Source organism: Liolophura sinensis, chromosome 5 (assembly GCF_032854445.1).
Source record: "Liolophura sinensis isolate JHLJ2023 chromosome 5, CUHK_Ljap_v2, whole genome shotgun sequence".
NCBI lineage: Eukaryota > Metazoa > Mollusca > Polyplacophora > Chitonida > Chitonidae > Liolophura > Liolophura sinensis.
Genome location: NC_088299.1, coordinates 12,375,783 through 12,400,233, shown reverse-complemented (window position 1 = coordinate 12,400,233; position 24,451 = coordinate 12,375,783). Strand labels below are relative to the sequence as shown.

Here is a 24,451-nt window from a genome sequence, read left to right as displayed (position 1 = left end):
CGTCATAAAACAGGGGAGATAATTTCGTCCGCCTGGCAGATAGTGGCTCTTTTATACGTGGAGGTACAAATCAGCGCCGGGCACTAAGGACGCGATCGGATCGGCTCGTGCAGGTGTTGTGAAATCTCCTCACCACTGAATTGCATTTAGAACCACAGCTGTATCTCTGACAGCCGACTTATCACACCATGTGAGTAGTAAAGCAAAAACGGTGGAAGTAACAAATACTGTATTTATATGTTGGATATATCCGTGTTACTAGGCGAATATGGGTTAGTTTTCTGTAAACATCACCTATCAGTATCAGGGTTTGGCGGAATGTATTCATATTGGAACTGAAAATTGCAGTAACTAGTACTGTGGTTTCTTGCTGATTGGTTTTTCTTAGATGCTGGTTTTCCCGCATTGTTTAAACCTTGTAGCTACCTCACAGGTAATATATTTTGGGTACTAAACTAGCAAACAAAGAAAAAATTGTAGCATATGATTTGTCACGTAACTATACAGCAACGAAATAAACATGTTCCCGATGTTGTCACCAGATTTATGTATGATAATTTATATGCTTTATTATGTCATTTATGGTCGTTACTATTCATCTCTCTGATTATCTGCTGTAATGAATGCAGAAGTATTTAGACCACATTGTAATAGCCAAGTAATAGTAAAATAGTCCATTGTAAACAGGGAGACAGGTTGAAACATACCAGGTTCTTGGAAAAAAAAAAAAGAAACCCAAAGTATAGGGACAAAGGCCTATGTTTACCACACACCATGGAGTGATCAGTAAACTAATTAAGCCCTGGTTGTACAAAAAAAAAAAAAAAAAAAAAAACACATAAGTTCTACAGGAATACTCAGACCATCTGGTAAGCTGAAAATTATACAAATTCAGTGAATACTCTATTGCTGACAGTGATTCAAAAATAAATAATTTCTTATGCTATATCATTACTGGAGTGGTGTTTTTTCACCCAGCCGCATGCTATCTGTTACTAAGAAAATCATGTGGTCTCTAGCTTCTGGGCAATTTTACAAAATAAACATCAAGGTTGAACATTTAATTTAAATGAAACTGATATGAAAGGAGAATTATATTGAAAGTCTTGAAGTGATATGCCATTGCTATTCTGAGCAGTGAGGAGACTGCTGGCGAAGTACAATACAAATTTTACCCAGGTGAGATTGGCCTGTAAATTAAAAATTAGCATTTCACCTGTTTAACTCTATGTTGTTTATGACTGCTTGTTAAGAACTTTGCTGATAAATTATGAGCAGATTTTTTTGTTTTAAACTGGTTGATCATATTTGATTGGAACTTGACTTTGCCATAGTAAGTTAGATCCATCGACCCATTCATGCTCTGACTCAGACTGCATTATTTTGGTATCATGAATGTCAGGTATTATCAGGTACATTGTAGCCAGTTGATTACAGATTACTGGAAAGTATGTACCTATTCACTCTCTGAATTACCCCAGTAGATTGGTTCTCTCAGTGTGACAGTTGACCCTTTTAATTTATGAATGTTTTCTCATTAATGTTTCAGGGCTCCAGCCTGTAAATAAGAAGAGACCGAATGCTACTGAGACAATTGCTGAATGAGAATCAAACTCTCATTAAAGTACGGCAGCATTTCTCAAATTTCTCAGTTTTTTGTTTGCAGGTAAACCTATGGTATACAAGTAGTAAGAAAATACATGTAAACATTATCTATCATTGTTTAAAGCAGTAAATGTTATTCATGTTTGCCAACATATAGATTACAATAAGAGTAGGCAACACAGAGAGAAAATCAAACAGAAACTTCAGGTTTGATCTCAGAACTACAGCTTTGTCTGTAGTGTCACCGTAGAATTGTCGGAAGAAAGACTGAATAAAAAGGAGAATGAAGAAGTCTAAAGCAGCTGTGAAATCAAAGGGAAAGAAAATTGAGGCTATTGTGGACTTGCAGCAAAATGAAAGGTAAGTTATCTGGTATAATGTGTTAGACCCTTTTTCTATATCATTCAGATTCATATTTAATAGGGACTTTAATTTCATAATTAACTCACCACATAATTACAACACTGAGTTAAATCAAGTTTTTAAATTACATATTGAAGGAATAGAGTTCAAACATTGAATCTGTCCTAGCTCATTTTCATGTAGTAACAGATTCGGTCGGAAAATGTTTTCTAAATATTAATGAATAATTTAGCTCAAACAAAATTTAAAATAAGAAAAATAATACTCACATTACAATCCTGAAGCATGTCCGTAAATGTATCAATTTAATAATGTGCTATTTATTTTATTTGAGCTGTATATGAGAGTGAACTTGCAGATAAACAAGGGTAATTGTAATTATATGTGAATGGGAATGAACTTGTGCCGATGCACATGTTGTAGTTGAGTGCAAATATGCTGAAGTGTTATTTTATACTGTTGTCTATGTATGTTTGTTTTTAATGTCTGTTATGTATGGGATCCACTTGTTTGCTGTTTCACTGGTTAGTTTAACAGTTAAAAGCATAACATGCACTAAATGGATGTAATCCTTCTGAAAATAAGAAAAATATATATATGTGTTCAGAACTGCTATTTTCACAAAAGGATTTTGCAACATGCCAGGTCTCACTATTTACAATGGTCTGTTTTTATTTTAAATAAATCCCAAGAGAGTTCTATTCATTGTAAGTCATAAGTAAAGAGGATAAAAGAAAACATGTAAGTAAAAGAAACATGGGGCATTAAAATCATCTAAATATAAAAGTAAATATATTTTGAAGTTTAACCTTGCATATGTTTGTCTGTCAAAAACAAAGTTAATCTTCAGGCCATTTCTTGATCACTCAGCGCAAGCCAGCAGCCTATTTATATCTCCTGTGCTTCAGGGGCAAAGCTTACTTTATGAAATTCATGGTCACTGACTTATCTTTTGCTTTTTATTGTATGAAAAGTATGTTTTCTTGCAATTATTTAAAAGTATTATTTATAAACGTAAAAGAGTTGAAAACTTGACATCTTTGTTACATATTTATAACACTTAAGCATATTTTCAGTCAATTATTTGTGTGCGAGAATGTACAGGATGTAGGTTGTACAAGGGTTGTAATTATCTGTGTATTTTAATAAACCGATAATGTGTGCCGATACACATGTTGTAATTATCTGTTTATGAAAATAAACTCCTGGATATAATGTGGTGTAATTATCTGTGTATGAGAATGAACTCTTGGATGTAGTAACTATCTGTGTATAAGAATGAATTGCTGGAGGAATCCGGGTTTTGATTATCTGTGTATGAGAATAAATTTGTGCCTATATACATGGTGTAATTATCTGTGTATGAGAATGAACTTGTGCCGATGTAATGTACATGGTGTAATTATCTGTGCATGAGAATGAGCTCTTGGATGTACAAGGGCTGTGACTATTTGTGTATAAGAATGAATTGCTGGAGGTACCGGGGTTGTTATCTGTGTATGAGAATGAACTTGTGGATGTACAAGGCTTGTAATTATCTGTGTATGAGAATAAGCATGTGGATGAACATGTTGTAATTATCTGTGTATGAGAATGAACTTGTGGATGTAATGTGGTGTAATTGTCTGTATGAGAATGAACATAGATGTAATGTGGTGTAATTATCTGTGTATGAGAATGAACTCTTGGATGTACAAGGGTTGTGACTATCTGTGTGTAAGAATGAATTGCTGGAGGGGCCAGGTTTGTTATCTGTGTATGAGAATGAACTTGTTGATGTACAGAACTTGTACTTATCTGTGTATGAGAATGAAGTTGTGGATGTAATGTGGTGTGATTATCTGTGTATGAGAATGAACTTGTGGATGCAGTGTGGTGCAATTATCTGTGTATGAGAATGAACTTGTGGATGTAAAGTGGTGTAATTATCCGTGTATGAGAATGAAGTTGTGGATGTAAAGTGGTGTAATTATCTGTGTATGAGAATGAAGTCGTGGATGTAAAGTGGTGTAACTATCTGTGTATGAGAATGAACTTGTGGATGTAATGTGGTGTAATTATCTGTGTATGAGAATGAAGTTGTGGATGTAATGTGGTGTAATTATCCGTGTATGAGAATGAAGTTGTGGATGTAATGTGGTGTAATTGTCTGTATGAGAATGAACATAGATGTAATGTGGTGTGATTATCTGTGTATGAGAATGAACTTGTGGATGCAGTGTGGTGCAATTATCTGTGTATGAGAATGAACTTGTGGATCTAAAGTGGTGTAATTATCCGTCTATGAGAATGAAGTTGTGGATGTAAAGTGGTGTAATTATCTGTGTATGAGAATGAAGTTGTGGATGTAAAGTGGTGTAACTATCTGTGTATGAGAATGAAGTTGTGGATGTAATGTGATGTAATTATCCGTGTATGAGAATGAAGTTGTGGATGTAATGTGGTGTAATTATCCGTGTATGAGAATGAACTTGTGGATGTAATGTGGTGTAATTGTCTGTATGAGAATGAACATAGATGTAATGTGGTGTAATTATCTGTGTATGAGAATGAACTCTTGGATGTACAAGGGTTGTGACTATCTGTGTGTAAGAATGAATTGCTGGACGGGCCAGGTTTGTTATCTGTGTATGAGAATGAACTTGTTGATGTACAGAACTTGTAATTATCTGTGTATGAGAATGAACTTGTAGATGTAAAGTGGTGTAACTATCTGTGTATGAGAATGAACTTGTGGATGTAATGTGGTGTAATTATCTGTGAATGAGAATGAAGTTGTGGATGTAAAGTGGTGTAACTATCTGTGTATGAGAATGAAGTTGTGGATGTAAAGTGGTGTAATTATCCGTGTATGAGAATGAAGTTGTGGATGTAATGTGGTGTAATTATCCGTGTATGAGAATGAAGTTGTGGATGTAAAGTGGTGTAATTATCTGTGTATGAGAATGAAGTTGTGGATGTAATGTGGTGTAATTATCCGTGTATGAGAATGAACTTGTGGATGTAATGTGGTGTAATTATCTGTGAGAATGAAGTTGTGGATGTAAAGTGGTGTAACTATCTGTGTATGAGAATGAACTTGTGGATGTAATGTGGTGTAATTATTTGTTTGTGAGAATAGAAAATGTGTCTTTTGGTGTTGATGTCAGTGTTGTAATCGTAGGTGGAGGAAAACTATTGAAGATACATGTCTAAAAAAAGATGGAGAAAGATGGTGATTTTAATGAAGGAGGGTAAAAGTGGTAAATGTAATGGAGTTGAATGAAGGAAGTCAAGGTAGGGCAGGCAGTGAAGATCAGGGGATGGTTAAGGTCATGCTGGTGGAGGCATTAGTGATAGCAAGAACAGTTCCACATGGTGAAGACAACACAATGAAGGATTCCATGAAGCATGAACTTTCAGGTCTCTCCTGTACTCTCCCATATTAAGTGACAAATGCATTCATTGTCCTCAATATTGAAATGATGTACAAGTTTCTTGACTTTATACTTAAACAACAGCTTGAGTCAAGGAGTGAAGCTCAAAGCAAAGAAAAAGATGACCCGTAATGATGAACTCGGATATCAAGGGTAAGGACCTGAATCTCATCTGGGAATGTTGGAGGAATGTTACATTGTTGAAATTGAAATATCATTACTTGTAGGGCAGATTAAGGTGGTAAGAATGTGTGTGTTGTGTTTACAGTGTTGAGGTGACTGAAATACCTGTGCCTGGATGGCTGATTTTGGTGGTGAGAATGTGTGTGTCATGTTTACAGTGTTGAGGTGACTGAAATACCTGTACCTGGATGGCTGATTGAGGTGGTAAGAATGTGTGTGTTATGCTACAGTGTTGCGGTGAGTGAAATACCTGTACCTGTATGGCTGATTGAGGTGGTAAGAATGTGTGTGTCATGTTTACAGTGTTGCAGCGAGTGAAATACCCGTACCTGTGTGGCTGATTGAGGTGGTAAGAATGTGTGTGTCATATTTACAGTGTTGAGGTGAGTGAAATACCTGTACCTGGATGGCTGATTGAGGTGGTAAGAATGTATGTGTTATGTTACAGTGTTGCGGTGAGTGAAATACCCGTACCTGTATGGCTGATTGAGGTGGTAAGAATGTATGTGTTATGTTACAGCATTTAGGTGAGTGAAATACCTGTACCTGTATGGCTAGTTGAGATGCTAAGAATGTGTGTGTTATGTTACAGTGTTGAGGTGAGTGAAATACCTTTACCTGTATGGCTGATTGAAGTAGTAAGAATGTGTGTGTAATGTTACAGTGTTGCGGTGAGTGAAATACCCGTACCTGTGTGGCTGATTGAGGTAGTAAGAATGTATGTGTTATGTTACAGTGTTGTAGTGAGTAAAATACCTGTACCTGGATGGCTGATTGAGGTGGTAAAAATGTGTGTGTTATGTTACAGTGTTGAGGTGAGTGAAATACCTGTACCTATATGACTGATTGAGCTAGTAACACTATGTGTGTTATGTTACAGTGTTGAGGTGAGTGAAACACCTGTACCTGTATGACTGATTGAGGTAGTAAGAATGTGTATGTTATGTTTACAGTGTTGCGGTGAGTGAAATACCTGTCTTGGAGACTGAGGAACTCTCATTGAAAATGCCACAGTCTAAAAAGATATCCAAGACCAAGTAAGCAAACAGTTTTAATAATGTGATAAGATTGAATTGTCTCACATGTTACATTGAGTCAATCTTTTGCATGACATGCTCAAAAAATTTCTTGATTTTTATATGCTTGTCATTAATGACAGGACATATATATGTTTAGGATATGACATTGTCTGTCTCAATTCTTCATTTCGACTTAATGGATTGATCCTTATATAGTATGTGCGTCCTTGAAGTGTCTTGTTTTGCTTGGAATTGCTTTTGGTTTTATAAGTTTGCTCATCCATCTGTCCATTTGTGCGTACATTTAAAGTTTGTTTCGCGCAATAAATGTATCTTCCTTCAAACTCGATGGGTTTATCTGAGATTTGGTATACATATGGCAGTCTCTGGTCCTGATAACTTTATTAGCATTCAGATACTTTTTGTTCAGCTACATGTATGTCTTTTTGTCCTACCACTTATATGCTCAATTTACACCTTTGTTTCTGTACAATATCTTCATATAAGATGATATGATGTGGCATTGTTGAGAGCATATCAGTTTTTGTGTACTTACAGAATATAGGCTTAGTTTGCCCTGACATTGAGATTCCAAAAGCTAGTTACTCTTGAATCAGCCTTGGCATGTTTATTCTGAAGCGAAAAATTGAATGTAAACATTAAGAGAATTTTGTCTCTAAAATTAACTAGTCCAAGATCATCAGTTATCATATGTTTATGCAAGCCTTACAAACTGTTTGGTTTAAAATCGGGCACTTAGGACATCAAACATGTCTGAATTTTTTTGCTTTATTTTGGATGCTCCCACTATCATATCGAAAACCTTAACCTCGTGTTTTCACCTTGTTCTCGCCATGATATGGCTGAAATATTTACCGATGTGGTGTTAAGCCATAATCATTCATTCATTCATTCATTCCACAAGACATTTTGAGGGTTTCTTATGTCAGGTTCTGCAAGCTTGCCTTATTTGGTCTGTGTGTCACAAGTTGGTTTTTACGCAATAACTGCACTAAATATTGCCCAATTTTGATCAGATTTTGTGTTGAGGATAACTTTGAGACTTTCTGTAACTTAATGTGTCACTTTGTGTAACCTCTTATCAAATTTAACAACCAGCCAGATCCATGTACATGTCAACATTTTGCACATTTTACAATGAATTCCATGATTTGCATTGGACATTGGTTTCCATGCAGTAACTGCTCCAAATAATGCCCCATTTGTGGATCTGTAAAACGTGGAACGACGTGGATCTGTAAAACTTAGCTTTGTTTTGCGCAGACCTTGTCTTCTTTACTATATGCTAACCAGGCCAGGGTGATTGACAGACATCGCCATGTGCCGTGGTCCAAGTGTTGACTTTCTAACAACGGCCTAGATATCAGTAGAGCTGTGAGTCTGTTCATGGCAGGTCGTGGATTGAGACATGACAGTAGAAACTTTGATTTTTCTTCTTTCTTTCTTTTCTCTTACCGCTGACGCCTGTCAGTCATGTCAGAGTTCGATCCCAGCTTAGCCAATTTGTCAGGTGAAAATGTTGTGAATTTCAAGGTTTTAAGTAGGCTGCTAGGCATAGTTGGATGTTCTGATGACGAATCAGGTGGTTTTTTCCTTTCTCCGATGCACGGTTTTGTCGCCAATTGCTATGAAAGTGCGAAAAAGGGCAATTTTCGCCCATATTTGGAAGTCACGTGACACAAAACTGCTGCAGCTGTGGATCTGAAAATGACTGAGTACAAATGGCTACATGGGTACTGTAGGCATGCGGAAAATCATGGAAGTGTGTCAATAAATGTGGGAGTTGCAGTGCTTCAAATATTGTCCAAAGGCCGATTTGCTGTATTTGGCACTTCAACGTCCCCATGTTATATGATGCATTTTAAATGCATTTGCGGCTAGGATGAAGGCACGAACATTGTAAGCATGCTACCTGACGTAGTTTGACGTACTGATCCTAAATCTAGACTTATTTCTTTCCGGTGACATATAGTTTTGCCGCAAATTGCGATCAAAACACGAAAAAGCGCTAATCCCACCATATTTGGAGGTCTGGTGGGAGAAAACCGTTGCAGCTGTAAAGCTGAACATCGCTGAGTGGAAAGGGCTACACATGTACTCTATGTGTGCTGAAAATCTTTGATCTGTGTCAACATCCACAGGACATGAAGGGGAAAACGTCATTGATCCGATCCGGGATCCCAGCCTAGGATCTGCTATTCGCAGATCCATTCTAGTTTTTTTTTTGTTTGTTTTTTTTTCTTTTGGTTTTTTTTTTTTTTTGTCTATTTCATACTTTGCATGAGGTTTATTATCAAAATGTTTTCTGGACTCGCCTTATAATTTTTTATATATTAGCCATTCATTTTTTTCTAGATTGATTTAATTATAGTTAATTAATCAGGTTTAAAAGCCAAGTAGGCTTCAGTATGTTTTAGAGGTTGAAATAAGAGCAGATCCTTTTGAATTCTGTATTTAGTGTAAGAAGCAATTTGTACTGATACTTTCTCTGCAGCCAGGGGCCTTTACTTGCTCAGAGCACTAGCTCGTTGGGACTGTAAGGCCCTTGACGAATGAGATGGCATGTACTCATCCAGCTCTGGCTGTTTCCACTGTAGTTTTAAAACATTGAGTTTGTCTTGTACATGTACATGGTGAAGGCCAGGTAAAACTGGCCCACTGTCAGCACTGAATAATTCTTGGGTACAGTGGTAGAACACCAATCAGTCAGTCGTCAATTTGTTTAGCTTGAGTGACATCTATTTGCTCCTCTTTCTTTCTACAGGTTTCCAGTTCGAAGTTTACCAGCAAATATCGCTACCTCCAGTAGTGCATCAAGAATGCCTTCTAACATGCTCCAACAGTTTGAGGCTGCCAATGCTACAGTAGTTGAACTGCAAGACTCCCTGCAGGATCTGGACACAGGAAGGAATTCCCTTCCTAAAGTAAAGGCGCTGTCAGAGCCTCAGAAACGCATGTTGTCACGGCCCACTGATAAAGTCACACGGGATGTTTTATTTGATGACTTCAAAAGCCCAGGTGTTTATCCTATCCACAAACTGCTGGTAAGATCTTCATCTTCCTTGTGAACAGCTGGTGAGATCATGATCATCTTGGGGAACTGCCTGCGAGATGTTTATCGCACATGTATGTGTGAATTTTTTTGTGTGGTCTTTATCATTTTTATCATCTGCGAGTGAGATCATAATTTTCTTTGTAAAGTGCTGGTGACATCATTATCCTCTTTGCAAACTGCTTGTGGAATCTTTATCCTCTTTGCAATCTGCTGGTGAGATCTGTATCTTCTTTGCAATCTGCTGGTGAGATCTGTATCCTCTTTGCAATCTGCTGGTGAGATCTGTTTCCTCTTTGCAATCTGCTGGTGAGATCTGTATCTTCTCTCAAACTGTTGGTGAGATCTGTATCCTCCTTGTAAACAGCTAACAAGATCTTTATGGACTTGCTGAACTGCTGCTAATATCTTTATCCTATTTGTAAATGTTTGGTTTGATCTTATTTTGTCATCTGCTACTGAGATCTTTATCCTGTTTGTGAACTGTTAACAAGATCTGTGTCCTCTTTGTGAACTCTTAATGAGATCTTCAGCCTCTTTGTTAACTTCTAATGAGATCTTCAGCCTATTTTTGAGCTTCTAATGATATCTTTGGCCTCTTTGTGAACTGCCTTTAAGATCTTTATCCTAATTGGGAATTTTTTTGTATGATCTTTTTCCTTTTTGCCATCTGCTAGTGGGATCTTATCATCTTTGCGAGTAGCCTGTGAATTTGCAGCATGAGCAAATGCTGTTCTAGTAGTGCCTTGCCCAGAAATCTGCTTGTATGCTTGCTTATCTGCTTGTAACCTGGAATGGACTTTTATATCATTTCTTATACAGATTGGGATGAGGCTATAAAATGTTGATAACAGATGTCTGCATTACATTACAGACATGATAGATAAAAAATGGGAACATGCAATTCATACATGTGCTAGCCTAGCCGTGAAAACATGTGCCTGTGAATACCTATACATCTTTATTCTGAATCTGTTATGTAATTCTTTAACAGATGCCTCTGCATCTCGAGGAATTCTGAATGTGTTATTATTCTTGAACAGGTGCCTTAGCGTCTTGAAATTTCTAAATCTGTTGTATAATTCTTTCAATCAGGACGCTATTCTGAAAAGAGACAAGCTAAAGGATCAGATCTTGTATTTCACTGGAGTGGAACAGCTGACAGATGGTGTGTTTGGGAGACTGCTGGAGGAGATTGAGACAAACAAAAAGGTGGTGGCTGATCTGCATGTGATTGGAGTGGATCTGACTGGCTGTAAGCAACTCACAGATCAGGCAGTGCTGTGGATGGCCAAGTGCTTCCCCAGTATCACAAAGGTTTGTAGTCCCTCAACATTACTCACATGATAAGCTGTAAACAGCTGACGGATCAGGCAGTGCTTTGCATGGCCAAATGCTTTGCAATATCACACAGGTTTGTAGTCCCTCAACATTACTCACATAATAAGCTGTAAACAGCTCCCAGATCAGGCAGTGCTTTGTGTGGCCAAATGCTTCCCCAGTATCACACAGGTTTGTAGTCCCTCAACATTACTCACATGATAAGCTGTAAACAGCTGACGGATCAGGCAGTGCTTTGTGTGGCCAAATGCTTCCCCAGTATCACAAAGGTTTGTAGTCCCTCAACATTACTCACATGATAAGCTGTAAACAGCTGACGGATCAGGCAGTGCTTTGTATGGCCAAATGCTTTGCAATATCACACAGGTTTGTAGTCCCTCAACATTACTCACATGATAAGCTGTAAACAGCTCCCAGATCAGGCAGTGCTTTGTGTGGCCAAATGCTTTGCGATATCACAAAGGTTTGTAGTCCCTCAACAGTATTCACATGATAAGCTGTAAACAGCTGACGGATCAGGCAGTGCTTTGTATGGCCAAATGCTTTGCAATATCACAAAGGTTTGTAGTCCCTCAACATTACTCACATGATAAGCTGTAAACAGCTGACGGATCAGGCAGTGCTTTGTATGGCCAAATGCTTTGCAATATCACACAGGTTTGTAGTCCCTCAACATTACTCACATGATAAGCTGTAAACTGCTGACGGATCAGGCAGTGCTTTGTGTGGCCAAATGCTTCCCCAGTATCACAAAGGTTTGTAGTCCCTCAACATTACTCACATGATAAGCTGTAAACAGCTCCCAGATCAGGCAGTGCTTTGTATGGCCAAATGCTTTGCAATATCACAAAGGTTTGTAGTCCCTCAACAGTATTCACATGATAAGCTGTAAACAGCTGACGGATCAGGCAGTGCTTTCTATGGCCAAATGCTTTGCAATATCACACAGGTTTGTAGTCCCTCAACATTACTCACATGATAAGCTGTAAACAGCTGACGGATCAGGCAGTGCTTTGTATGGCCAAATGCTTTGCAATATCACACAGGTTTGTAGTCCCTCAACATTACTCACATGATAAGCTGTAAACTGCTGACGGATCAGGCAGTGCTGTGGATGGCCAAATGCTTCCCCAGTATCACAAAGGTTTGTAGTTCCTCAACATTACTCACATGATAAGCTGTAAACAGCTGACGGATCAGGCAGTGCTTTGTATGGCCAAATGCTTTGCAATATCACACAGGTTTGTAGTTCCTCAACATTACTCACATGATAAGCTGTAAACTGCTGACGGATCAGGCAGTGCTTTGTGTGGCCAAATGCTTCCCCAGTATCACACAGGTTTGTAGTCCCTCAACATTACTCACATGATAAGCTGTAAACAGCTGACGGATCAGGCAGTGCTTTGTATGGCCAAATGCTTCCCCAGTATCACAAAGGTTTGTAGTCCCTCAACATTACTCACATGATAAACTGTAAACAACTCACAGATCAGGCAGTGCTTTGTGTGGCCACAAAAATGTCTTCCTTCTAGAAAACTGATAGCCTTCGTGTAAGTCAATAATTCTTCAGTATTGTACTGTTCTTACAATTTTATAATTACAATTGTGGTTGTTTTCAGGTGAAGCTGAGTGGATGTTGGAATCTGACAAGCCGCTCTGTGGTGTACCTGCACGAACACTGTCAGCACCTGAGGGAGGTGGAGGCTATAACCACGGGAATCTCCCTGGTCCCTCGAACACTCTCTTCTGTCACACTAACACTGGACGGATCACCCATCTTATCACCATCCTTGTCAGATTTGGAAGCTCTTAAAGCAGGAAAAGGTAAGATGCAGAAATATTACCTTGTAAGATGTTTAAATAACTCCTATCTAATTCATGGATCTGACTTTTATAGTTAGATTATAGTTAAACTTACCAGCCTACAAATCAAACTGATGGTGTACAATGTATGTGCTGTAGAGCTTGACCTGAAGCCGGTTCAAACAGTACGTGTCTGTATTTTCCCTGTGGAGAAGGCGCCTGCAAACTTCCTGTCATACATGAGCAGTGGTGCTGCCAGCAATCCAAGTCAGGCACATTTCTTCGGGCACAGTGAAGTGAAGCTGGCAGATGGATCAGTATGTCAAGTTACAGAAAGTCCACAGGTACGTGCGGGATATACACTGATAAATTTATTTAGATATTTATTTGCTTGGAGTTTAATGTCGTACTTTAGACTTTTTCATTTTTAGGTTTTTGAGAAGAGGGCTTGGGAGTACCATAAATTAACTTTTAATAACTACTTCTCCTCACCTGACAAACCGCTCACCTGACACAGTTGCAGTTGAACCAAGGAGAGTAGGAAATGAGTAGTTAAAATGGTAAAATCAGCTGCAATGAAAACAACACTTTGGCCGAGCCTGCAAAGGCCCCTAAATGATAATAATGGCTATTGTTAGAGATGGTTTCTGATTTTAATCATTTGTTTCTTTGATAAGGGCTTTATGCCATACTGGTGCTCAGTCAAGCCCTGTTGGTTCATGCAGGTTTTGTGTTGTTTGTGCAGCAGATAATAAGGCTGAAGACTACATTTCAGCTCTCATTGTTCATGTGTAGCTTTAAATCATGAGTTAATTTTGTCAGGTACCAGGTGAGGTGTAGTGATTGATTTTGATTTACCTTTTTAGTTTCCTCAGCCCTAACTGCCATAGCATAACTGAAAAAATTGTGGAGTCCTTCATTTCGTACCAATCAAATACCTAAATTAATAAATAAATAGATACTAGTCTCAAGAACAAACATTGACCTTTTCCGAATTAAAGCTGAACTGCAAAGCTTTCAGTTTTCACCAGTAGTTTTCTTTCATTAGATAACTTCATTTATTGTTTGAAGGTTGAGGATGTTTTCCGTGTGAAAATAATATTTTTAATATAAATCTTCACAGTTGTCCACCTGACTGCTATCATATAAGTGAAATATTCTTGAGTACGTCATAAAACAACAATAAAATATATAAATAAATCACAGTTATCCTTTATGATGTGCTGAAAATGTCCGTCACTGATCATGTTTTGGCAACCTGCAGGTGGTCTTGGGTATCCCGCAGGCTCTGTCTGGTTTTCTCACACCATAATGTTGCCCGCTGTTGTCTAAGTGAAATATTCTTGAGCATAAAACACCAATCGAATGAATACAAAAATCATTGTTAAATAGTATTAAAAATGTCACAACGGCCCACTTTGACATCACATCATTCTAAAATCAAAAGCAAACAATAAGCCACAAAGCCTTGTGAGCAAATGATAGATTGTCCAGATTTGTCTGGCATACATGTATATTCTGGGCCAAACATAATTTACAAAGTGAACATACATTCCTGTATATAAAATTACAGAAAAACATATTACAATTATGACATACTTCCTGTGATCATACACTTGCAGACCTTTTGAAAGCTTTGCTCCTTTTAAATAAACACATTTTATATTTTACATATCATGTTTTGTTGCATACCTTATTACAATTAGGTGACGCCAGGTGTTAATTTTCTGAGCTTTTACCATGTCATGCAGATGATCGTGGGTTTTCATCAGGCTCTGCTTGGTTTCCTCCCACCATAATGCTGGCTGCCGTCGTATAATTAGTGGAATATTCTTGAGTATGGCGTAAAACACCAATCAAATAAATAAATAAATCAATGCTGCAAGTAATATTAATATTTAATCAAAATAAGCTCATCATGTATATACTTTCAAGTGATGATTCTGTCATGAAATGTGAGTTTCTATTCTGTCTTTGCTATACAGGTAGCGTGCTGTTGGCCAGAGTTCCTATCAGAAAGAACCATCTATATTCTACCTTATGATGCTGGTCAGGGGGATGCCAATCAGATAGCCACGGCTATAGTAAAACTCATCAGTGTCATCAGCTCTCAGGTATTCATCAACCTTAGTGATTGGCTACAGTGTGACACTATAATTACCTTTATATTAGTGTAGTCTGTCTGTAAAAATGATGGTGGAATATTGGAAACTCTAACAGCATTGAATATCAGTGCTGAAACTTTGACATACTGTTTTTTATTTTCCTATTAAAAGCTTTTATTGATTTGTTCAAGTGATACATTTTGTTTGATCCTGAATGATTTATCATTAATCAACCTTAAAGGGCTACTGTAAGATTTTGGTGGCAGGGGAGATGGGAAGGTCGATTCATTTCTAAAAAAAAATAAAGTTAAGTGTTGGTATCAAAAGTATAATTTAAAGGCGTTTATGTTCTTCAGAAAGTGCATTTTCACTTTACAGGTGAAGCTTTAGGTAGTGTACAATACATACTGTTAGGAACTCAATTCCTGTGGCATAAAGCCTTGCCAAGCTCTGCCTAGTATTGTTCCTTAATGCTTAAGACATTCTGTTTTTTTACATGAGCTCTCTCTCTTAAGAGTGAACAATTAATATACCATGTTTTTAGTACGTCTAATTCACCTCTAAAGGAAAAAAGGACATACTTAAATAGTGTAGGATGTGACAAGCATTGTTGGTTTGACTGAATGATTTCAAATTTGGAGATGGCTATGTTTCTCTGCCTTACAGGTAACCCAGCCATTTTTCATCCCAGTGGGTACACTGTCTCCGACCGTTCTGACCAGTGCCATAAAACAGTGTCTGAAATTATGTGAAGACAACCTGAAGAAGGAACTTGATGTCTTCAACAATAAAGTGTAGGTGTTTGATTTGGAAGGGACCAGGTCACCAGTCTCTGTCTAGCACAATGTGCATGTACTTTGTTATATCATTTTGTCTTCTATCATTTTGTCAGATAACAAAGTGTTGGGTAACTTATGGGCCATACTGGAGAATTTGGCAAAAAATCCATAATCGCTTATGAAATCAAAGTTTCTCTATTTCTCAAAAAATAGTTCACATTAATGCCTTTCAGAAAATATCAGACCTGTGCCTGTGCTGTTTATCGTGTTAAAATAATTCTAAAATTTAAAAAATTTGTAAAGCAAGTCACATTATAAATTTTGAAAAATAACATGTACATAGACGAGGCTGATATTTTGTGAAAGTTAATTTTTTGCAAAATTCGATTCATATAAGTAAAGAAATGTCTTGTATGCCATTAGACACTTATCAAATAAACCGTTAAATAAAAGTCTGCTACATGCCACCATACCTTAATTCATCAAATATGTAAGTTGTTCAGTATATATCTTATAGCGTGTTTACAGGAAGGTTGAAGAGATGACTTATCAGACACAGTGTAGTTTGGGGAAAGCAAGGCAGCTTCTGTACCGTCTGCAGACTACAGCCAGCAGGTTGAACACACTGGAAATAAACACCTCAAACCCTAAGGTAAATACGATTCAAATAGTCATTTACATTTTCAGATTGTTAACGGGAATGCTCACCACGAGCGTTCACTGGATGTTTGCCAGTTAGCTAGCAGAGGTTGGTCATTTACTCCAGTCTCCCCCTTTTCGTTTACTTCGGTCTCCCCGTTTTTGTTTACTCCATTCTCCCCTTTTCGTTTACTTCAGTCTCCCCCTTTTTGTTTATTCCAATCTCCCCTTTTCATTTACTGCAGTCTCACCCTCTTTGTTTACTCCAATCTCCCCTTTTCATTCACTCCAGTCTCTCCCTTTTGATTTACTCCAGTCTCCCCCTTTTCATTTACTCCAATTTCCCTCTTTTCGCCCATTCATACACCAGACCGCAGTCAGATGTTGAAGTGAAATTGTACACCGCTTATCAACAAAATAATTAGCAAACAATTGTCAGTATCTAGCCACTCACAAAACCTGGGAGCTCTCACGTACCATCGGTATTAAAAAATGTGACAATGAGAAAATACAAGCAAAAATGCCCGATACCCAACCAAAGAGTAGTCAGCTCTGGGCCCAGTTTTACAAAGTGACCTATGACATTTTTTTATCGTACATTTGTGATGCGATATTTTATATGTCTCTATTACCGTATCATCATCTTATATGTGCGATTGTCATACATGTACAACATCTTTGTTAAACTTGTCCCTGTTCCATGTTTAAAGGGGCAATGTTTCTTTTAGTTTGGCTGTCAGTAATTCACTGTGGAGGTGTATGTGAATTTATCTTTGTATTTGAATCCCCTCTGCTAGACTAGATTTGGCCGGAGATTTTGAAATGAAAACAAGACAAGTCACATCAAAGGATAGCAATATACCTGTATTCAGGACAAGCCAGACATGCTGTCCCCGTCAGCCCAGTCTGGTCGCCTTCAGTAGCTGACCATGAGGCTCAGCAAAGTGAGTCTCTCCATACATGCCTACATGTGGACCCTGTTTCTGTCACACAAAATGAATAAATAAAACTCTGTCCAAGGATTAAATTTAGTGTATGGCCGACCAGTTGGATGTACGGTTTGAATTCTTGAAGAAGTGAAGATGTTGCATTCAATCACCACATGTACCATGAGCCTGCATGGTTTGAAAGTGTTTTATAAGCCATAAAGGATTTTCTTCAGTACATGTATCCCAGTATGCGAAGCATTTCAGTCTAAATTTGCAGTTATCCTCCCCCCCCCCCTCCATCTTTTCATATTTTTTATATCTGAATGTGTGACAGTATATTGTGGTATGGCCCACATTGGCCCCCCCGCCCCCCACCCCAAATCGGACTGAGCTGCCAATCAACCACTATTCCAGCCAAAACCATACAGTTGTGATCATTCCAAGGGGTGGGTCACCGAAAATAAATGATTTAATGGTGAATGTTGAATTCTTTAAGTTATCAGTTACAGATACATTGACTGTGAGTTCTCAGGAAATGTTAGTCTCATTTACAGTAATACATTGTTTAAAAATTGTTGCAATGTACCAATATATGTATGTGAAGCTTGTCCACCCCTGCCATTACCATGATCAGGTATGACAAATCACAAACATTTAAAACCAAGCTTGCAGTCTGGATGTTTCAATCCACAAATGCTTTCTTTTCACCTAAATATTTTTTATTACTTGATCTGACATGTAAAATGTCTCGGACTCCAATCTCCATCAACTTGACAAGACAGTCATAGCTTCAGATTTAGGTCGCATGTGATTGCTTGTTCCCATGCATGTGTCCGATAGTTTGAACCTGCCGGTTATGACTACATAGTCAATGGTCAGTTCCTAGCGATTGGACACGAACGGAATGGATCCTTTAGCACGCCACCTTGTCCGATCTGCCGTTCCAATTTCTGAGCTCTTCCCTAAGGATTTGGCTTGGGTGGCTGTACGGACTTCAGGGAATTTACCGAATCTAGCAGGACCTTCTTATTGATAACAGACTCTTTCGTTCAGATTTTGGGAAGATATTTTCATAATAAATCTGATTTTGCTAAGGAAAAATCACGATATTTTTCTTCATGCAGTGACTCTCCTGAGGTGATTTTCTTGCCATTTCACCTTGACAAGTATCCTGCCCAACATGTACGCATTGTGACACGGGCAACCATTCTCAATTGTCTCTTCATAAATGCCTGGTCCAAAATGCATCAGTTTAATGCTTAAACTAACCACAAATCCAATTTATTGCATTGATATCGCTATCCACTATAAGAAACCACACTAACAATCGAGAGCTAATATGTTTTTTGACATGGCAGCCAATTATCACGTGACGCTTTCAGTGCTAGTGATTGGCCAAGTTTAAAAGGGCTTCTGCAGAATGGCTACTTGGAGTGAATTGTCCGTCAGTGCCATTTCCCGAATGCTGGACTTTATCTTCTCGTCTTTTAAAACTATATTTCACATATTTTTCTGTCATATCTTTCTATCTCATATCTCATATTTCATATGATGAAGACTTTATGTTCACTTTACATTGAAAAATCATGAGTGTTGCAGTTAAATACTATCAAGTACAGTCAAATAAATACATGTGATCATTAAGGTGAAAGAAAGCTAAAATATGAAGTAAGGTTCATCATAGACACAACTAAAAACTATACGTAAAAATATTTTGATTTAGTTTTTCAGATTTTTTTCAGAGTGTTAAGGTATTCAAATATCTGAATACTATTGTGGGCTTTATGAGCCACACTGACAGTATCTAGGAACTCTGACGTCACACCACCTTTTTTGCTAGATGATCACAAGACGGCAGGAATTTTTGAGAACATTATTTGAGTAGTTTTTACTCATTTTTTACGTAAAAAGAGTTATCCAATATTCAATGTCGTGATTAGAGTTGGATAAACTTCGTGTGACATCAGAGCTCTTATCCTCTGATGGTAGGGTTCATAAAGCCCACATTAGAATTGAAGTGTTTGAGCGCCTTTAACTCTTTTCAGAAAAATCCCAAAAAGTAAATGAAAATATGTTTATGCATTCTTTTAAGTGGTCTGTTTAGTGATGCCTATTTCGATTTTTAGAGGCTTTTTCTTTAACATTTTCACCTAAGGGGCTGTGAGCGTGTATTGAACAAGGTGTGGCTTAGTGTTAAAGAAGGGGTTCAACATCAAGCCAGTGGAACACACAAGGTGCTCAGTCCCAGCCTCAGACGAGTCATTTTGGGAATTGTCCTCTTTCACTGTCTGTGGGGCCTTGGCTGCAATCAGCATTCAACATAGATATTATGAATGCTGTTGTGCTGGTATGGTTTCTTATTCAGGATAAGGACACGTTGCTGAGTTTGCTGATGCGACTACGAGACGAGGACTTGAAGAAGGCCTATCCCGAATACTCAGACATATCAGCTGATCTCATGACAGCTGTCACATCACTGCCCAAGCTCCTCCCGAAAGGCGTGGCTACGAAGGAAGCAGCCATGAAAAGCATTAAGGCTGGAAAATTGCCAAAAAGCATAGCTGCTTCAGATTGGCATATTGAAAAAGCACTAAACCTGGCGCATGCATTGGTGAGAAGTTTGTCAAGTTTTTTTTTTGTTTTTTTTTTTTCATCATGATCTCTCGATCACAGCATTGAACACCAGACAGATAAATACATAAATTTTGTGTTGTTTGTCTAAGTTCACTGGCTCAGTTTTCTAATGGTGAAAATAACACATGCTGTTGCGTGTATTTAACATGTTTAATTTAATTAAGGTACAGTGGAATATTCAGTCTTTGTTGATTGTATGTTGATTTACAAAATTGATCAGAGGAAAGAGCTTTTAGGGTTGTCAGAATATTCAGCTTCATGTAATGTTAGTATTTACCATACTTTTGTGTTTTTATCCAGGGCCTGGTTGTACAAGTGCCCTCAGTGACCGCCAGCAGCTATGTAGCAAAACCTGATTGGTTGATGGGCTTTTTGAATTCACTGTTCTCCAATCAAGGGGTAAAATCTGAAATGGAGAATGGACTCCCAGCAGGAATTCCCTGTCTGGCTGTGGACAGTGTCCAGGTAAATGAGAAGAGAGATGTGAATGGCTGTATTTCACCTAAAGCATACATTTTTAATTGCCACATTTTGCTTGATTGTGATAGATTCATCCACCTTATAGGGCCTGCAATTCAGTGTTGGCATCAAAAGAATTATTTTAAGGCCTTTATGCACTTTCGAAAGTGTATTTTTTGACGGACCAAATAAATGAAATAAAGAATGACAGCTTAGTATACTGTTTGACTGTAAAGGGTTTGCATCTACATATAGCTGTATTTGTCAATCCTTTATGTCTCACATGATTGAAATGTCTGACAGTGTACATTCAAACTTCACAGATGTCTAACAAATGACTTTTGTTTAGTATTTGAAAACTTACCTTACATACCTTTATTAGCTCATGTTTTTATGCTGATAATGCTGTGTAGATGAATATTTCCTCTCGCTGTTTGGGCTCAAGCAAAGTTTTGTCTTCTCAATGAAATATCAGGCAGTTTACCCAAGCAACACGGTGTGTAACTCACAATTGTATAACATACAGTTAAACATTGGTGCAAATTTTGGAAGAAAATATTGAGTAAGCTTCTACTTGTAGGATGCGGTTGGGTTGAACGTGGCTAAGGAGCTGGGTGTGGCTGCCGTGAGGGGTGCACAGGTTGGTTTGGTCCTGTCTCAACCTGATCAACCAACCGTGTCAAAGGTAAGCCCACTAAGGGACCTTACCATAAATCTGTGACATTATTCGTTCAGTTTTTATTTTGTCTTGAGAAATTAGCGTATAATCAGGTATCTGCATCTGCTGGCACCAAGCCTTGGTGAAACAAAATGTGCAGATTTATTTCACAGAAGGCAATCATTTATTCACAAATGTAAGACTAAATCAGACCGATGCCCAAGACAGTTTCATGATCCTGAGGTCACACAGAAATCCACCAGTAAGGTTGCAGGTTCAAAACCAGCTCTGGCTACTTTGGCATTGACTTTGTCAGGAGGCTGTACACTGAGTGATAGAAACAGTTTCCTAGTCTTTAGGACAATCTGACAATATTAGATGAAAGGGTACACCTTAAAATAATTCCAGTTTTGTGTAATGTTCTTGGTGAAGCTAATTGTGGTACTATCTTCTGAACTTGTGGATGTTGTTTTACAATAACAAGTCTTCAATGGGGAGACTATTGAATACTGAAACAATTTTATAGGAATCGATGCAGCAGGATACCAAAAAATTGTCTTAAAAAGAAGCCCAAATCTTTTTTGTAAATTCTTAGATACAGTTTTTTTTATAGAACAAAGTTCCTCAGTTTAATAATCTCTGTTTAAGTTCTCCTGAAGATTAGTTTTTAATGTTAAAGGTCTGCTTTAGCATGATGAGAATGGGCTTCCTGTGTTTTACTACATTTGTCACACTCCAGTTGGTAACATATGGTGGAATGTTTTGTGATTTTCAGTCATTCTTGTGGGAAGCGGAGAAGAAATCATGTGACCTGGAAGTGGCCTACACGTACACCTTTCCTTTCCCAGTGCCCAGTGACATCTTGTGTAGAATTCAGAAACCAATTCTGGAATTTTACTCCTCTTCTGTCAAGGCCATTTGGAGAAGTGGCGTTATTCTTCAAGATGCAGTGGTGGATATTTTGATAGAGAAAGAGGAGAAGTCTGGTAAATATACACATGGAAACTGAGCACAGTGTCCAGTTTTTTTGTATATATAGGTGTGAACCAGGAGCCTCTCACCAATGCCATCGCTGTGAGTTCAAGTCCAGCTCATGCTGGCTTCCTCTGCAGGGAAAAGTTCTACTGGTAACCGGCAGATGGTCATGGGTTTCGCCAAGGCTCTGCCCAGTTTCCTCCCACCATATTGCTGGCCGCTGTCGATTAAGTCAAATATTCTTGAGTTCAACTTAAAACGCCAATCAAATAAATAAATACATGAATAACGTTTTAACCCAGATTTGCCCAATATTTCGACAATATAGCAGGTATTGTGATATCTCCAGACTAGATTTTATCAAACTTTTCCTGTCAACCTTATTTCTCCCAAACATGTGAAATTTAATGAAACTTTAATCATTTTTTTTCTAGCGCTAAATCCAATCCCCGGTTCCGCCCACCTCACCCCACCACATACCTGGTCAGATTTGATTGGGGAAAGGCAAAGCCAAGGGGCATTAGCCAACATAGCTTAAAGTTTCTGTTTTTCTGACTCATGCTCACTATTGTGGCTTTCTCCAGGTACAAGTTGTCTCTACCTAAAGGGGAGGATTATGAACCCAGGTGAAGGTTTGAGAGAGGCGTACCATAGAGCCGTGGAGTTGTTGTGGAACAGTGTGGAGCAGTGGAAGCTGATGGTGGATGGAGCCGTGTTACATGAAGGACTACATCTGTATGCTCAAGTAAGACTGGCAGTGTAGAAGCTTCGTTCACGAAAAGCATCATTCTCAGCAGATCTTGTCAGCCCATGACAATATTCCAGGCAGTGGTCTTTGGTGGGGTAAACAACATACGTTGTGTCTCATCTTAAAGCATTGGAACCATTTACAATCGCATAATACTTCGCAAAATTTACATGAATCTTTGTGACACCTGAGAGTTTTTGTTTCAAGGTGAAAGCAGAGCAAAATACAGACACAAAAACTGTGTTCTCGCTAACGTCGGCAATGTTTTGTTTATTTATTTGACAAGAATATACTCAAGAATATTTCACTTATAAAACGACTACCAGCATTAAGGTGGGATGAAACCGGACAGAGCCCAGGGGAAGCCCACGAACATCTGCAGGTTGCTGCAGACCTTCCTACGTACGGCCATAGAGGAAGCCAGCATGAGCAATGTTGTAGAACAGGCATAAGCTACCGTACTTGTACATGTACATGTATGCTTTGGTTTATCCGGTGTTGTTGTACTCCATTATATTCATACGTACATGGCCCTTATTCAGAACCACTATCTGACTAGTTGTTATATTAAAGCAGAAATGGAAGAAGCCAAAAGAGCACAGACCTAAAAGATGGAAATATTCATCTTTCAGAGATATTGACGAAATATATATTTTGATTGCAATATTTGGCATTACTGATAGCTGATTTGATTTTAAACTTTAAGTATTAAAGGAGTGATGATATCATAACAGCACTGTGTGTATAAGGTTATCAAACCTGTCTTTGGACATTTCATTAATTTGGCACAATTGATGATCAAGCAGGAATGGTTTGAAACATATCATGTTTTATTATCTTTTTGTTTCTTATTGTGTTTCAGTTTGATGTGAAGGCTGACTCAAAGAGACCAGGTGAGTTTAAAGTACACTGTGACCTAATGGCACTTAGCTTCAACCTTGAGTCAGGTCCTACAAATGTGAGTCAGTGCCTACAAGCAACAGACAGGCTCTACAAACTCTACACGAGTCACTGGCCCTAAAACATGATTCGCTGGTCCCACAAACATGGATCACTGATCCTACAAAAACACGTTGCTGGCCCTACAAACATGAGACAGTGGTCAGACAAACATGAGTCGCTGGTCCTACAAACATGAGTCACTGGTCCTACAAACATGAGCGGCTGGTCTTATAACCATGAGTCGTATTTCATGCAAACATAAGTTAGTGGTTCTACAAACACGAGCATCTGGTCCTTAAATCATGAGACATGGTTCCTAAAAATACTGAATCACTGATCCTAAAAACATGTCACTGGTCCTATACAAACATGAGTTGCTGGTCCTAAAAACATGTCACTGGTCCTACAAACATGAGCGGCTGGTCCTATAACCATGAGTTGTATTTCATGCAAACATAAGTTACTGGTTCTACAAACACGAGCTTCTGGTCCTTAAATCATGAGACATGGTTCCTAAAAATACTGAATCACTGATCCTAAAAACATGTCACAGGTCCTATACAAACATGAGTCGCTGGTCCTATATAAACATGAGTTGCTGGTCCTATACAAACATGAGTTGCTGGTCCTATACAAACACGAGTTGCTGGTCCTATACAAACATGAGTCACTGGTCCTACAAACATGAGCGGCTGGTCCTAAAAACATGTCACTGGTCCTATACAAACATGAGTTGCTGGTCCTAAAAACATAGGTGACTGGTCCTCCAAGCACGGGTCA

The 24,451-nt window shown here is 38.3% G+C and overlaps 2 protein-coding genes across 2 annotated transcripts in view; both read left to right on the top strand.

Annotated features, from left to right (window-relative positions):
- Positions 1–1,639: 1,639 nt before the first annotated feature.
- LOC135465470 (uncharacterized) lies at positions 1,640–21,663 on the top strand. Its single transcript, XM_064742710.1, has 13 exons — positions 1,640–1,965; positions 6,521–6,604; positions 9,372–9,651; positions 10,755–10,976; positions 12,620–12,824; positions 12,963–13,147; positions 14,789–14,917; positions 15,575–15,702; positions 16,216–16,339; positions 19,621–19,866; positions 20,190–20,354; positions 20,929–21,033; positions 21,655–21,663. Exons 1-13 carry the CDS (start codon positions 1,889–1,891, stop codon positions 21,661–21,663), a joined length of 1,959 nt encoding a protein of 652 aa, XP_064598780.1. The 5' UTR covers positions 1,640–1,888.
- Positions 21,664–21,816: 153 nt separating this feature from the next.
- The window catches only part of LOC135465468 (uncharacterized), a 53,668-nt gene continuing 51,033 nt past the window's right edge, over positions 21,817–24,451 (top strand). The window contains 3 exon segments of the mRNA XM_064742709.1: positions 21,817–21,992; positions 22,566–22,726; positions 23,592–23,622. Of these exon segments, the coding sequence (XP_064598779.1) occupies positions 22,598–22,726; positions 23,592–23,622 (160 nt within the window). The 5' untranslated portion in view covers positions 21,817–21,992; positions 22,566–22,597.

Coding starts and splice junctions, on each gene's coding strand:
- LOC135465470 (XM_064742710.1), top strand. CDS start 1,889: ATGAAGAAGTCTAAAGCAGCTGTGAAATCAAAGGGAAAGAAAATTGAG. Junction 10,977..12,619: donor GCTTCCCCAGTATCACAAAG/GTTTGTAGTCCC, acceptor GGTTGTTTTCAG/GTGAAGCTGAGTGGATGTTG. Junction 15,703..16,215: donor GATGTCTTCAACAATAAAGT/GTAGGTGTTTGA, acceptor GCGTGTTTACAG/GAAGGTTGAAGAGATGACTT.